This window comes from Salminus brasiliensis, chromosome 4 (assembly GCF_030463535.1).
Source record: "Salminus brasiliensis chromosome 4, fSalBra1.hap2, whole genome shotgun sequence".
Classification (NCBI taxonomy): domain Eukaryota; kingdom Metazoa; phylum Chordata; class Actinopteri; order Characiformes; family Bryconidae; genus Salminus; species Salminus brasiliensis.
In genome coordinates this window covers 6,455,545-6,470,581 of record NC_132881.1, presented here as the reverse complement: position 1 = coordinate 6,470,581, position 15,037 = coordinate 6,455,545, and the positions used below count along the sequence as shown (strand labels likewise).

Genomic DNA, 15,037 nt, shown 5'->3' with positions numbered 1-15,037 from the left:
TGATCAGCATACCGATGTTCAAAACCCAGAATATTCTAATTGTTCCTGGTGATCAGTTATGCTGGTCTGGTCTAATACTAACCTCAGCAGAAGACTTCTAAGTTCTAATGTTGTTACTAGTCAAGTTTACACTGTTAATAATAGTTTTATTCAACACTTAACATCCCTTAAGAGTAATGAGGGGAGAGAGCGCCATCTACCCATCCTGACAGAGCACGGCCAATTGTGCTCTCTTGCGCTCTGGGTCATGGCTTGGGGTTCAAACTTCAACCTCTTGGCCATAGTGGCAGTGCATTAGACTGCTGAGTCACTCAGATCATTTCCATCATTTGATACAAAAAGTAATCATGTAAGACAATTGAAATAATAAAGTGAAAAGCCTAAATGGCTAAATGTGTGATAGAACTTCAGTAGACCAATTCAAAACACACAAGGGGCTTCGCAGAGGTCTGCTGCTGGGCAAAAGAAGGAAACCTCTCAGATACGGCTGCAGAGGCTTAGTCAGGCTAGCTTTCCGTTTTCGCTGTCCACTCTGTGATTACAGGTTTCATCTCCCCTCCATTCTATTTCTTGCTCGCACTTTTCTGCTGTTTGTTTGCTTTCTCCCCACTCATTCAGAGCGTCTGTGATCGATTCACGAAAAAGACACCATCATTTTTTATGGCACTCTGTAATTACGGAGAGACCCCCTCCTTTCCCTTTCCACACCTTGTTCCATTTCTCTCTCTCTCTCTCTCTCTCTCTCTCTCTCTCTCTCTCTCTCTCTCTCTCTCTCTCTCTTTCTCTCTCTCTCTCTCTCTCTCTCTCTCTCTCTCTCTCTGTTCCCCCTGCACACGTTTTGCTGGTCTTTCTTACATTCTGTGTATTCCTTTGTATCCTTCCTGTTCTCTTTGTCAACTTTGCCTACATGTTTACATATACCAACTACTATGGTGTGTACTCTTGTGTACTCAACAAGGTTTGCCGTCTTTCTCAGGTAAGAGAAAGTTAAAGTTCATTGTGTGTCCATTTTTTTATACCTTACTTTTACTCCATTATAATACAAAATATTCAATTTTTTTACTCCACTACTTTCTGCATGAATGTGTCTAGGGATAATCAGATCCAGTGACTCAGGATCTGGGGCCAAATCTGGCATTGTTTAATGAATTGGCTGTGGGTTTTTAAGGTTCTGATCCCTAGGGTTGCTGTAGCAGAGGGCAATCTAGCGTGTTCTAGGCACCATTACCAGGCATAATTCTCAGCTGCTGCAGTGATAAACTTCTCATTTTTTCCAAATGAGAGAAAGTAAATCTGTGAAATTATTTTAGTGATCAAAACAAAACAGAGCTTTATTTGAACTGATAAGTGCGGTGACCAGTTACCCGTTAGCAGCCAAAATAAAGGCTAACAATGGTCATTTTAACACTCTATTCAGCCTTAAATAGTGTATATGTGAACAGCAGACCGTTCGGGGAGGTGGAAAACTTTAGCTTAGAGTTAGCTCAGAGCCTTGCTGTAAAAACTCACAGAGCCACAGGTAAAGAGTTTGTAAGGTACTGTGTCAGAAGAGGAGGAGTAAAACTCCTTCCTTAAAATGCTTGTCTGTTTTCTGATGTTTTTGTCCAACCCAGTTTGGTTGTGGTTGTGCAACGACAAAGATTTAGAAACCAAACTATGGTGGTAATGCTCTGTTCTACCAGCAAGAAAACCACAGTCCTTTCTTTGGTTCTAAACCAGCTCTGAACGCATAAAAAGAAAAGAGGTGGGGGCTAATGCTAATGCACAGACACTAAGTGATGGGACTGCAGAGTTGTAAAGGAGCTGGATGGTCAGGAAGCTCAGTCACAGTGGATTGTAAGATATTCAACACTATAGAGTTTAAAACAGTCGTTTAAAAAGTTGCTCCAAACCAAGTGAATCAGTTTAGAATTTAGTCTGATTGTATGAAATAATACAGTTGTGGGACTGTATTGTTTATAGAAACACAAGGATCGTATTGGAACGGTATGGGCCTACAGTCAGCATTAAAAGTCTCTGATTAGATCAGGGGGTGAAAAGACCTTGATCAGAACATCCCTAAATGTGTCATTACTTGCCATCATGAAAATGGAGGAAACTGGTTAGTTTGAAGGAATAAATGAAGGACCAATACCAGTTTTCCACGCATAGCTGTAGTAGACCGAGAGTACCATAAGCTACTCCACTGTTTGAAATGTTGAAAATGCAGAACAGCTCTATTTTACATTTGAAATTTAAGTACATGAACACAAGCAGAGATATAAATGGAGGACTTGGACTAGGAACGGCGCACAACTGCCCACTACTACTTCCAAGCACTCTTATCTTTCCTCCCAACCCCCCCCCCCTTTTTTTTTTTTCTTATTTTACTTTAGCTACATGTGTTTATGTACTCCCTCCCACCCCCCAACGTCCTCCACTTTCCCCCTAGCCGTTAGTCTTTGACTAATGTTGGTGCGCTGCAGCCTGCTGGTGCAGAGACACCTCCTCTCATATGTGACCGATGATTATGCTCTGTTTATGGGAACTATTGTGTTGTGAAATTAAAACAGCCCCAGCGTAGCATGCTTTACAAGAACAGATGAGCAGGAGAAAAAAGGCTGTTTATTTGGACACCGTATAAACATATGGCATCAAGTCTGTTCAGATACACCCACTTTTACTTTCTCTTTCCAGTTTAAATCAGGCTGCATTACAGCCTGTAATTACAGAACACTGATACATATGTCATATGCTACGGTAATTACAGTCTATTGAGCACCAGCCCTCTTTATTTTTAATCCTCCAGTCACTTTTCCATTGTTTTGTTGGTCTGTCTGTCTATATAAATATATATGTGTGTGTGTGTGTGTGTGTGTGTGCATATATATGTTTTCTTCCCAACTCCCATGCAGAATTGCCAATGCTACTGGTTCCAACACAGCCCAAAAGCATGAGACATCCATCACCATGCTTCACAGCTCACTTTTTAAGAAATGCAGTTTTGAGCAGCAAATTGACCTTTGAGATTTGACTTCCATCAGCCCACAGCAATGGTGTCCGAAAACTCATCTGGCTTCTCTAGATGTTGTGTATCATGCTTCAAAGTTAAGTTTTGTGATGAGGATTCCTTCCTCTGACTCGTCCATGAAGATTATTTGTGCAAGAAATTCCGCACAGTGGAACAGTGCACCACTACTCTTTACTAATCTGGACCTTCCTGCAGTTTCTTGGCAGTCACTTTAGAATTTCATTTTCACATTGATGAGGTTGATTGACTTTTTCTACAGAGGAACTGTGAAAAGAAATACAGTTTATACATTGATAACATGGTTGCTTGTGACAGTTACAAAAGTCAGAGGTAATTCTAACATGCAGTTCATTTTTTCCAAACTAAGGAGAGCTGAGGGTTCAGTACTAAATGATAAATATGGAATAAAAGGAAGCACATCCCAAAAGGTATTATTCACAAAGTGAACAGACACAATCTGCAGACAGAATGGTGTCCCTGTGTGTGCTCTCACCCCACACTGTCTGCTTTTACACCCACTGGCCCTCAGGACGCTTCCCATAGAGGCAAATGGCCTTACTCCATCACTCCCACTTCCTGTTTGGCCATCCTGTGAGTTGTTGAGAATTGCCTTCTGGGGGATGCAGTTCAAATGTTTCATTCCCATAGCTGTGTGTGTGGTGAAGGGGGGGTGGTACTGGTAATTTGTGTGTGTCTTTGTGTGTTCTGACTGGTATGGCAGTAGCATTCTTGTCTGGACAGAAAATCAAAGCCCAGTCTTCTATGTATGGAGTGGTGGCTTTATCCACTGTATTTCATCTGAGTGGGATGAAATCAATACAAATGCTGAGCGCTAGTGAGTGTGTGTGTGAGGTAACAAATGATGCAGAATTGTTCGTTTTAATTATCAGCTTTTAATAACAAATAAATGGCCTCTATTTTGGAAATAGTAGTATGTAAACATTGTTGGACCATTCAAAGCAAAAACAGAGGCTAAACTGCAAAAAAAGCTAGTTTTGAAATCACTGTTTCTCAGAGGTCCCACAAACCAATTTGTTTACGAATAGCCAGCCATTGGCCCACCACAGTGTAGCCATAATACAAGGCATGACCAATCAGAACTACTGACCAATCAGAACCAATCAGAGCTACTATCTTCTATCCATCTCAAAAGTGCAGTACTGAAAACAGCCTGTTTTTCTAATATAAACAGAAGTTGGTTTAATAAATTGAACATTTTTGCAACATGCCCCAAGTAAAAATGTGAGTGGAGTTATGGCGTAACTTGATTTTGGGGAATGGCCCACACCCCAAACTCCTCCCACTCAGCCCTATATAAACCCTCTGTGTAGTAAAATGTAGAATATAGGTCCTTTTAAATTTTTAATGATTAACTGACTAACTTTAAGCATTAGGAAGTCATTAGATGCAGTTAACAATGACAGCTTGGAAGCCTTTATGGATTTAGTCTTTTGTATTATATCTATATTGCCTGGCTTTAGTGAAGTGGATTTTTTTCTCCAGATGTTATATTGCTACTTCTTTTTTCTAGAAAAGTTTCTACTTCAGTTGTACTGGCTTTCTCTGGAACGCTTAGTTGTCCACTGTCCCGGTTTAGTGTGGGTCTTAATATGGGTCTTACTCACCCATATATTTTTTTTTTTAAACAAAAAGGAAAATAAATAAACAAATATTTATCTCTTGTCAACAAATGTATTCAGACTAGGTTTTCCCTGCTGATATGGGACATGCTTTGTTCCATATTTTTGAGGTATAGACTATTTAGACAAAGCGGTTTATATGAGAAAAACCCTGCTGCTCTCTCTCAGCTGGTCAGTCATGTATGTTCCACCACCCAAACAGGTCGGCACGTCTCATTGAAACAATGAAAAATTCTCACAACCAGTGAGAAGCACTGTGAGCGCTCTGATGGTCACTGCAGTCGAGGCAGAAAGGACCTGATTGTAAAAGTGATAGTAGAGAGTTAGGGAACCCTTTTGGAGTCTTGCAGACAGATGTTAAGGTAGGCATGATGATCGTACACCTGACTATCACTGTATCTGTAGTTCTGTCAGTGTGTGTGTGTGTGTGTGTGTAGGTATATGTACAGGTTATATATACTGAGCTTAGTGGTGGTGGGTCTTTTAGGCAGGCTGAGCAGTTTGGAGAACAGGTTTCTCATTCAGTGCTTACAGTACAGGCAATGGAGCAAACTGCTGTATGATGTCAGCCGTCTCCTCTGTACCCATACTACTTTTAATGCATGTGTTTGAAAATACAACTGTTACTTTATTCGTTTTTGGGATTGTCCCTTAATGCATGGCCCTTTCCATGTGAAGCAAACAAGATTTAGCACTTTTTCAAGAAACATAGCAGTGTAGTAGAAGTAAGAGAATTTCTGCAGTTTCTGTAACCACCTAATATAAATTTAAAGATTTTTAGGGTGCAAGTGAAGTTTGATAATAATCTACGGAAAGGCTATCGAATTTAGGGCAGACATATGGTAAAAATGTATATCCCGATGTTGAAAGACAATTTCACGGCACTCAATATTTATCATGATATTTTGACATGCAGACAAAATGCATCAGTAGCAACGGATTCTTAAAAACTGCTGTTCAAATACTGCCCCATACTGAGTACAGTGATTTCTATTTAAAATTTGCTGCACTTTATCTACTTATTACTGGAAGTAGGCATCCCTAAATCACATGCTTTGTAAAAGTCAGCAGAATTGTATGTGCAGTTTATCTTCTTGTGAGAGTAGGTGCTAACTGCCATCTTCAGGTATCTCCACCGATGTCGAACAGGGCCTAGGCTTCGGCTGAGATGCTCATGGACTTCAGAGACTTGCCTCTAAACCAATCCAGTGTTTTGTGTTATTTTCTAGTGGTATGCTTTAGGTCCTTGTTGTGTTGAAAGGTAAACTGTGGGCCCAGTCTGGGTGTATGTGTGCTCTGGAGGTTTTCTGCAAAGATTTAAATGTATGCGCCTTAAATGTAATCCAATTGTGTCCCTGCCACTGAGAAGCATCCCCATAGCATGATGCTGCCACCACCATGTTTCATCATAAGATTGGGATTTGCCAGGTGATGGTGCTTGCTTTTCTGCTCGAAGGCATACATATTTGTCTCATTACACCAGAAAATTTTTGACACTGTGTATAATAGTATATTAGACTAAGTTTTGTTTTTTAATAAATACTGTGTCAGTATTTACTAGGCTCAAAGTGCTCTTGTTAGTCACTATCACCGTATCATTGACGTTAAAGAAAACAGAAGTGTGCAAATTTCCACCCAGGATGATCCAAGTAAAATCTAGTTATAATGTTCTCTAAGTCCTGCAGATAAGTTTTATCTACTTTCTTGATCTCTCATCTCACGTGTCTTTTCTGATTTTCAGACCCTCCGGTGGTGGACCCGGTCTTACAGGACGTCCGTTCTCCAATGAATCAGTTTGTCGTCCTCCGCTGCGCTGTTCTAAAGTCCAATCCCAGCCGTATAGCCAGCGCCCGTTGGTATCGGAACAGCCTTCCCTACCTTCCGGTTGTCCAGTCCCCGGACGCGCTCCAGCTCCGCTTCAGACTCAACTCCACCACAAACGGCACGTATGAGTGCAAGGTCAGCAATGGGGTCGGGACCTCTACCTGCACTTTCTCTGTTTCAGGTGAGTTTCTTTACCTGGCATACGGAGATGCTTAAAACGCACACCATTTACTTTGATCATCAAAGTCAACCCCTGGGCAGTCTCCAACCTAGTAGACTACAGTCAGAGGAAATATGCAGTTCAGAAATTGGTCTCACATGTCCCCTGCTCTGTGAGGAAAAGAAGTTGTGAATCGTCTGGATTCCAGTGGCTAAAATAATTTTTTTTTTTTAATGTAAAAATTAAAAAGATTGGACATCTTAAGTGCATAATTGACATAATTACACAAATTGAGATTTGAGACATCAGTATATAAAATTAGAGTATTTGATGAGTTGGCAGTAGTACATTAGCTGGTAGGATGAGGATGCTGATGATGATGCATGTTTTCAATTCTTCGACTGTTCTTCTTCTTCGAAGATTTGATACCTAACGTAGTATGATTTACATTTCTCTTTTCTGAATGCTTGACTGAAATGACTGCTGTCTATGTTTTTGAGTGTGTTCTCTGTAGTGCAGTTAACAAATCAACTTCTGTAGATCTCCATCAGATCTTCTGTATGTACTCCTGACCTCAATACCATGAATACACATGAATTGATGCTCTATATGAAATATTGCATTCTTTTTCTAATCAGTTTTCAGATAAATGTAAAAAATAAATATCCACTCTTCTCCATATGTCTTCAAATGGGTAATAACTAAATAATAACTAATAACTAAAAAAGGTAATTACAAAATTCCACCTATTCCTCATAACTACTTTTATTAGCCATTTTTGTGCTATTTTCAATGCAGTGTCAGTTATGCTCTGAGATATCGTGCTACACCCCCCCCACACTCTCTTGGTGATCCGTCTCTCAGCTGTGAGAAATTGCCTGTGCCCTTTTTAGATTTGACAGCTTTCCTCTTTCCACAGAGCTTATCTCTGGTCTGGCCGTGGCGAGACATATCCCCAACATGGCAGCTAAAGCGTGCTAATGCTATCAGCTAGCTCTATCTCTGCACCAAGCACAGCTACAGCTGTTCACTTAAGGGGACTCAGGGCGATCACTCTCTGGCTCTGAGGATTCTTCTGAAGAATTTTTTTTTATTATATTTATTTTCAAGAAACTCTAAGTGATTGCTTAGTGACCCATCTACAGTTTACCCGAGTTGGCAGGACATCAAAATGATTTTTATTTGATTGATTGATTTTTTTTTTATTATTTCTTTTTTTGAGAGTACGACTGTGTTGCATATGAATGGCTTTCAGAACGATGTCAGTTAGTCCCTGATCACCACAGATAGAGAAGTGCTGGTTTAATAGTGCTCTGCTTACAGTAGAACAAAGTGGAGCATGACCTATATTATAACGTCTGCCATCTGTCAATATACAGTCATATATTAGCTTTCAAGATACTGCATTTAGACATATTATTTACATGCTACTTGCAAAGAATTGATATTCAGAGTCACATGATATTCTTGTGGGTGAAAAGCAGTGGGGTTTGGTTTTGAATGCTGACATGGAAAACGAAGGTTGAGGTAAAGGTTGTACACGAAGAGAGTGCATGTGAACACAGTACTTACCAGTATACTGACAGAAGGTTCTTTAGCGTGACATAGCAAGTACGTAGTTGCTACTTAGGGCAGTAGTGGCCCAGTGTTTAGAGCACCAGGCTATTGATGGCAAGGTTTGTGGATTTAACACCTGGGCTTGGCAAGCTGCCACACGTATTTAATATATTTCTGTTGTTTAATGGAGCTTTTCGGGCATAAATGTGGTCAATAGACTTAGTAAGAAGTAATCTGTAAACAATCCTGCAATGGTCAGTACTTAGTAACACCCCATTTAGCAAGTATCATAGCTTCATAGCACAGTTTTTGCAGCAGCTAAGAGGTATTCAGTTCTCTTCAACTTACCTCCACTTTAGCTGAACTTTCCCTTTCCCTGTTAACTGCCATTTATTAATAACACTTTCGTATTATAAAATGACATAACATTTTTGCTTTCTGCTTGGCAGCTCTTCAGATGGCTGCTGATTGTTGGGACTAGGTGTCTTAGGAGTCTTTATAAAGCTCTAAAATTTACTAACAAATATGATTATGAACAAGCCATGGCCCTAATTAAGCCAATTAAGATATTGTCTGAGATATTGTACAAGTTATTTGAGAGTACAGATCAGATCCAATTCACTCTTTACTTCTTATTTATTATCTATATCTTCTTTTTACTGTCTATAGCTGTTTAAACTGTTTTAACTGTTAAAGCATGTCCTGACTTTGCACATGGCTGCAGAAACTCTGTGTTGTATTTCGCTGTGTATTTCGCCGGTAGAAGATATTAGGGCTGCACAATAAATCATCTCAGCATCATCATCATCACAATGTGCACATGCGCAGTGGTCACAAGATGTCACATAAGGCTAATTAAATTAGGAATATTTGCACTGTTGTCATTTTCCATTAGCAGAGGCAAATTATGTCTGCAATATTTCAGTAGTTTTACTCCAGTCTTCAATACACAGAGGGCATTATTAGTATCACGTTTCACATTCTGCGTCTCTAGACTTTGTTTAAAAACAGTTGTTTTATTTTGTTTGTCTTATTTATTTCTGATATTTACAATTTTTTTGAATATGTTTGAATATTCTTAATCAAAAGTTCATTGATCTTTTTAAATGGTGTTACTGCATTATTATGCTATTAAACCACCATTATATCAGTGGCATAAAATTATATTAAAATTACCATAATGTTGTTTGGCATAATTATATGTGGGACAATTTATTGTCCAAAAAACATTTATCAAAACCTGTTCCATTCAGGTCAGATTGAGTAGTGTCTCAAACCCACAGGTACGATTTGGGTTCAAGTTTTAATATCATGCCTGTGCAGGCATCTAGTCCTGAAGGTTTAACTACTTGACATTTGAAGCTGTTTGTTTAATTTTGGGAAACTTGAAGAAACTAAAGAATGAAGTATGAATAAAAACTTAATTAACGCATTCTTTAACCAACATTCTGCGGCTTGCCCCCTAATCCATCGACCTGCAGGATGCACCCCTACTCTACTCTGTTCTAGCACCTGCTCAGTTAGAAATGAAGACCAGGTTCTAAGATTGTGTTTCCAGATAGAAGTCATTATAATTAGTCATTTTTCAAGCTCATTGCATTCAGTTATATTCGTCAACTAAACTTTGTTTGTTATTTTTTCCTTGACCTTTCAGCTCAACCCTTCAGCGCAGAGTTCTACTTTGACACACCAAACCCCATCCGCATTATCAAGGGCAACAACTACTCCTACAACCTGCAGTGGACACAGAAAGAGCCTGGCGCTGTGGACAGAGTCATAGGCTACTGGATCAATGTCCAACAGGTAGTGCTTGCGCGCACACATTCTTATAAATACAGCCATTGAAATGGCCACTTGAAAGTGGCCGATCAAGTGGGTCTCAAACACACACATACACGCACAAACATTCATTCTTTCCTGCAGCAGGCCAATTGGCTGGTCAAGTGACATATTGGAACTGGAAGTCTGCATATACACTTTTCTTTTTCTTTCTATCCCGTCTGTGCGTTCCCTCGCCCTCAGTATCGAGCGACGGTGCAAGTGAGTAAGTAGGCTGAATAAATGTTTGTGTTTATAATAGCAGTCTGGGGAATAGTGGGGGCTATGTGAGAGCAGACGGCTGATCGATTAGAGCTTGTACTGCATTAACAACACTCAGAACACACCCCTCAGAGGACAGCCACCACACATATACATACATACACACACACACACACACTCCCTCCCTCACATTAAATCAGTCTGAGTGTGAGGGCTCATTTCCAACCACCTGTCTTTTCTCATAAATTCTATTCTACTTTTTACTTTTCTCTCTTTCTCCGTTCCTGGAATCGGCTGCCACTAATTGTCTTTTTCCTTATTCCTCCCACCGTCCTTTTCTCCCCCAAGGCCTGAGATTTTCTCCTCCTCTCTCCTATACGCCTGGGGTATTTTAGCAGCCATTTACTGATGTTTTTGACCATGCTGCCAAAACCATGTGGGAAATACTACTACTACCACCTTTCACTCTTCAATTGTGACTGGTTAAAAATGAAACTGTGGCCTTTTCTGCAACTAGTCTGCCTGGGACAGGTTTCACAGAGCAGAGAATAAGCAGAATGGATCTTCATGGGCAGTGTTACGGTTGAGAAGTTCAACACCACATCATAATTTACTTTAAATCGAAAAAAAGAAACTAGTGTGAAAAAAGAAGCTTTTAGAAGTAGAAGGATCGCTCAGTGATGGCAGAAGAGGATAATATGCATGGGAGTTCATTAGTAGTTGAACACTGATAAGGTGGGACACCTAAACTTAATCATCAGTGTTGTCATGAAGTTGTGCTTTACAAGGCAAGACGATAAGACAAGACAGCCATTCTCACTATTTATGTTGGACACAGATGGAATTTGGCCTCCGCCTTGATCCTTGATCATGGCCCAATATTTGTAGCTTTTCGAGTCAAGGTATGCTCTAAGCCCTGAGCCACCGCTGCTAAAAACCTGTTGTTTAGTTTGCTTTTGGGATGTCCTGGGTTATATGTTTAAAGTGTGAATGATGCAAAGACGTTTTTGAGGTTGTTTAATTGATACCATGTTCACTTAAATGATGGCACATTCTGAGATAAATGATGTTAAGGGTATAAAAAGCTAATACTTCATTCTTTGAAAATAAAGGTGCTTCAAGTTTAGTTCTATATTGCTTTACAGAGATCCAGTGACTGGACAGGAAATCAGTAAATCATAAAACCTTCAAAGGAACCAAGACTCACAAGATGGACCCATTTTCCTCTAGTCCGACCTAGTCATAAATTATTGATAAATTCTGAGCGATGCCATAGAAGAGCCACTTTTGCTTCAGTGAAGAACCATGTTTGTAATAGAGATGCGTTTTTAAAGGATCTTCATATTCACACACTCATTTCCATTACACACATAGTTCTTCACTGAAGCAAAAGTGGGATTGGCATTGCTCCAAGAACTACTATATTTTATACATGACTATGAACTGAATTAGAAAGTGTAAAAAATTATTACGTCTTTATTTAGTTAGAGATGCATTTTCTTTCTGTCCCACTTTACCAAGAAATTGTACAAGAAATTACTACTTCCAGAACTTGACTTGACCTTGTATTCGCTTTGACCTTTGTCCATATATCCTGTAAATTACGTTATTTAGTCAGCCCTTAAACAATTCCTTATTGAAGTGTGTATATATATATATATATATATATATATATATATATATATAAAAACTGCTTCAGTTCTTCTTTGCACAAATTGGATCTGCAAGTATCCGTGCTGGAATAAAGGAGTGATTCCACCAGAATCCATGTATTTCTGTAAGATGTAAGGACGTTTTGAGTGGATTTCACTCCACCATCTAAAGATGATTGTTGGTTGTTTAATTATACATATCAATGACCTAGCTAAATTACAGCCTTTATTTTATGCAAATAGTTTACCTCACTTAGCAGACACTCTTATCCAGGATGACAGTGGCAAGCGAATGTGGCAATACTTCTAAATTATTAAGCGTAATTATAGGCTGTCATTCCAAAATGAGCCTAATCAGCCCCTGATAGATCGTGCAGCCTCACTACTAATGAATCATAGAAAGAATGACCGTTATAAATGCAGTGTAGGTCACATTTTTGTCACTGTATTTGTTGCCCTACTCAGGACTGTCTGAACATGAACATGACTGTGTTTTCGGACCTGGTGACATTTACATCTTACATAAGATCGGTCATGTGAGCATACTTTAGGAACATTTAATGTTATTCTGAAATTAATCAATAATCCTCTATAGAAGATTAGGTCAGTAATCCACAATTGCAGATTACAGTTCTAAAATACACAGCAGCGGCTTAGAGGTTAAGAGCTCCATGTAGGTAGAGTACATGGATTTTAGATGCTTTACAAAATCCACGTCCTAAAAAAGCTGTAAACTGGTTTACAGTGAGATCTTTAACCTTCTTCACTGGTAGGTGAATAACTCGGTCTGGTAGCAGAATGTTTAGATTACTGAAATGTGAAAAGGCTTATGCAGTTTGGGGAAAGTTCCTTGTATTCAAGTAAATTCCTTGTAGTTAATATATAAATATATTCATATAATAACATGTAGCATCACTGGATTAATAATCTTAAGTGGGTGTGTGTATATGTTCGAGCCTATATGTATAATTCTGACCCTTGTTGATTTAAAACCCCTCAAAACATAAAACTGTTGTGCACTCATTCTGCCCCAAAATGCCCATAATGAGTGTATGTAAAGTTACAACCACAACTGTAATTAACAAGACAACATTGGTGACTATCCAAGTCCAGCGTGTGTTAGCAGCATTATGCTAGCACATGTGAGATTCTAAGCGTGCCTTGGGTGTGAATTGTCAAACTTCAAACTTCTTGTCAATACAAAATACAAATGGATTGTAAATGTAATTCATTATGTAATCATATGATTTATTTTCTATATAATTACATTTGAGTAACTGTAATGCCTTTGGACTTTGAAGTTTCATGCAACTTTATTTAGAGATGTTACTTTATGACCATCCGTGCCCCCTCAGCTGCATGGGATATGGTAATGTATGTATGTATATATGTGTGTGTGTGTGTGTGTGTGTGTGTGTGTGTGTTTTCTTAGCATTGTATAAAATCACACTTGCACAAATTAACACATGCACACATCCTTTCTCTCTGTCAGCAGAAAGGCAGCGACAGACTTTTTTCTGCATTTTTCCTGTTTACTGAGGCGTCCACAAAAAAGAGGGGGGGGAAAGGCAAAAGCAAATGTTCCTTAAATGTCTAGAGAATTCCCATTCACGCCTGGCACACGAGTACCCAGGTGTACACTGCTGGCACAGCAAAACGGCTTCTCTGCTGGTAGCGCGAGTTAGTGTGTGTGTGTTGTGTGACTGTTGAATTTCTACTCCAACATTCTAATCATCTATTCATAAGAAGCTGGCCCAGAGCAGAATGGAGGAAGAGTGTGATGAATTATGGAGAGTGGCAGGGTTTTAAAGGAAGAGAAGTGGAGATTAGCCACTTGTCTTTGTGTGCATGAATAGCTAATCTTCTCTGCTTTAAAAATCTACCTTTAGTAAGAGTCTATAGGGAGCAGGGAATTAACATCCTAAAGCTGTTAAGTCACACAGAGTCAGCGTTATGGGGCGGGGGGAGTTGAATGTGGAGGAAGGAGTGTGTCTGTGTTTGTATGTGGGTGGGTGCCCCTCTGTGTGTGAAACAGGACAGATGTATTATGTAGTATTACAGATTTTGCATGTCAGTGCTCATGTATATACTGTCACTGTCTCTCAAAAACATCAAGAAATCTTGAGGTTTTCTGGTGATCTTAAACCATTCAAGGTAATTTTGGAGAGTTTCTATTGGTCTATTCATCCTGACATTTAGTGTAAAGTCTACTGCTTGATTTACATTACCATTAACACAAGTTTGCTGTGTGACATTGACTAGGCAAGGCAAGGCAAGTTTATTTAAAAAGCACCTTTTGCACACCATGGTCATTAAAAGTGCTTTACAAATTAGAAAATACACGAATAATTACCAGTTTAAAAATAACACTGATTATTTCGGTTTAAATTTGGATAAAAAAATAAACAAAAAAGTGCTCTTACAAGATGTGTTGTAGATTGACAGTGTTTTCAAGGTCCTGGAAACCAAAATCCTAAAGAGTTTTTTTCTAATGAAGTTAACCTGGCTTCTCAGGGCCCCCAATGTAAATGTACAAAGCACGTCTTATTAATATCTTCTCAAAGTCTGATTAACGCCTTCTGTATTTTACCAGTACTGCTCACTTCTTGATGTGGAATGGGTGGTCCTAAACGTGGGTCAGGTTTATTGACCAATCACTGTCTTGTATATCTCCACCCTCTCTTTAAGTCTAAGCAACCTTGGGCACTTGAGCTCTTGTCTCTCACATCCGACGCCCTTCCCCTGTCTGTGCTTCACTGTAGATATCAGAATTCTCCAGGTCTGGTTTAGTCAGGAAATCTCTCATTTTGTTGACGTTCTTAAGACGATAGAATGCTGATTTAGTAACTGCCTTGACATGACTGCTAAAACTGATATCAGGATCCATCAGTATATCAAGGGTTTGCTCCAATTTTTCCAGTCCAGTTTGTGGTGTGTTCAGGGTATTTCACAAAGTCAAGAGTCAAGGGTACCATAGTTAGAGAGCCAAGTAGATTTGCGTGCCATCTGCAGAGCTATGGTAAGATATCTTGTAGTCTTGTAGGATTTGGCCACAAGGAAGCATGTATAAATTAAGTAAGAGTGGCCCAAGAATTGAACCCTGGGGGACAGTACAGGTCACTGACATGGTATTAGAAATTTTATTTTCTACGCT

At 39.3% G+C, this 15,037-nt stretch overlaps 1 protein-coding gene across 4 annotated transcripts in view; it reads left to right on the top strand.

Annotated features, from left to right (window-relative positions):
* Positions 1-15,037, top strand: part of mdga1 (MAM domain containing glycosylphosphatidylinositol anchor 1) — a 238,769-nt gene that overhangs the window by 161,290 nt on the left and 62,442 nt on the right. For all 4 annotated transcript variants that reach the window (XM_072677420.1, XM_072677419.1, XM_072677416.1 and 1 more), the window contains exons 10-11: positions 6,392-6,655; positions 9,846-9,994. In XM_072677420.1, coding sequence (XP_072533521.1) covers positions 6,392-6,655; positions 9,846-9,994 — 413 coding nt within the window. The remainder of the gene's footprint in view (positions 1-6,391; positions 6,656-9,845; positions 9,995-15,037) is intronic.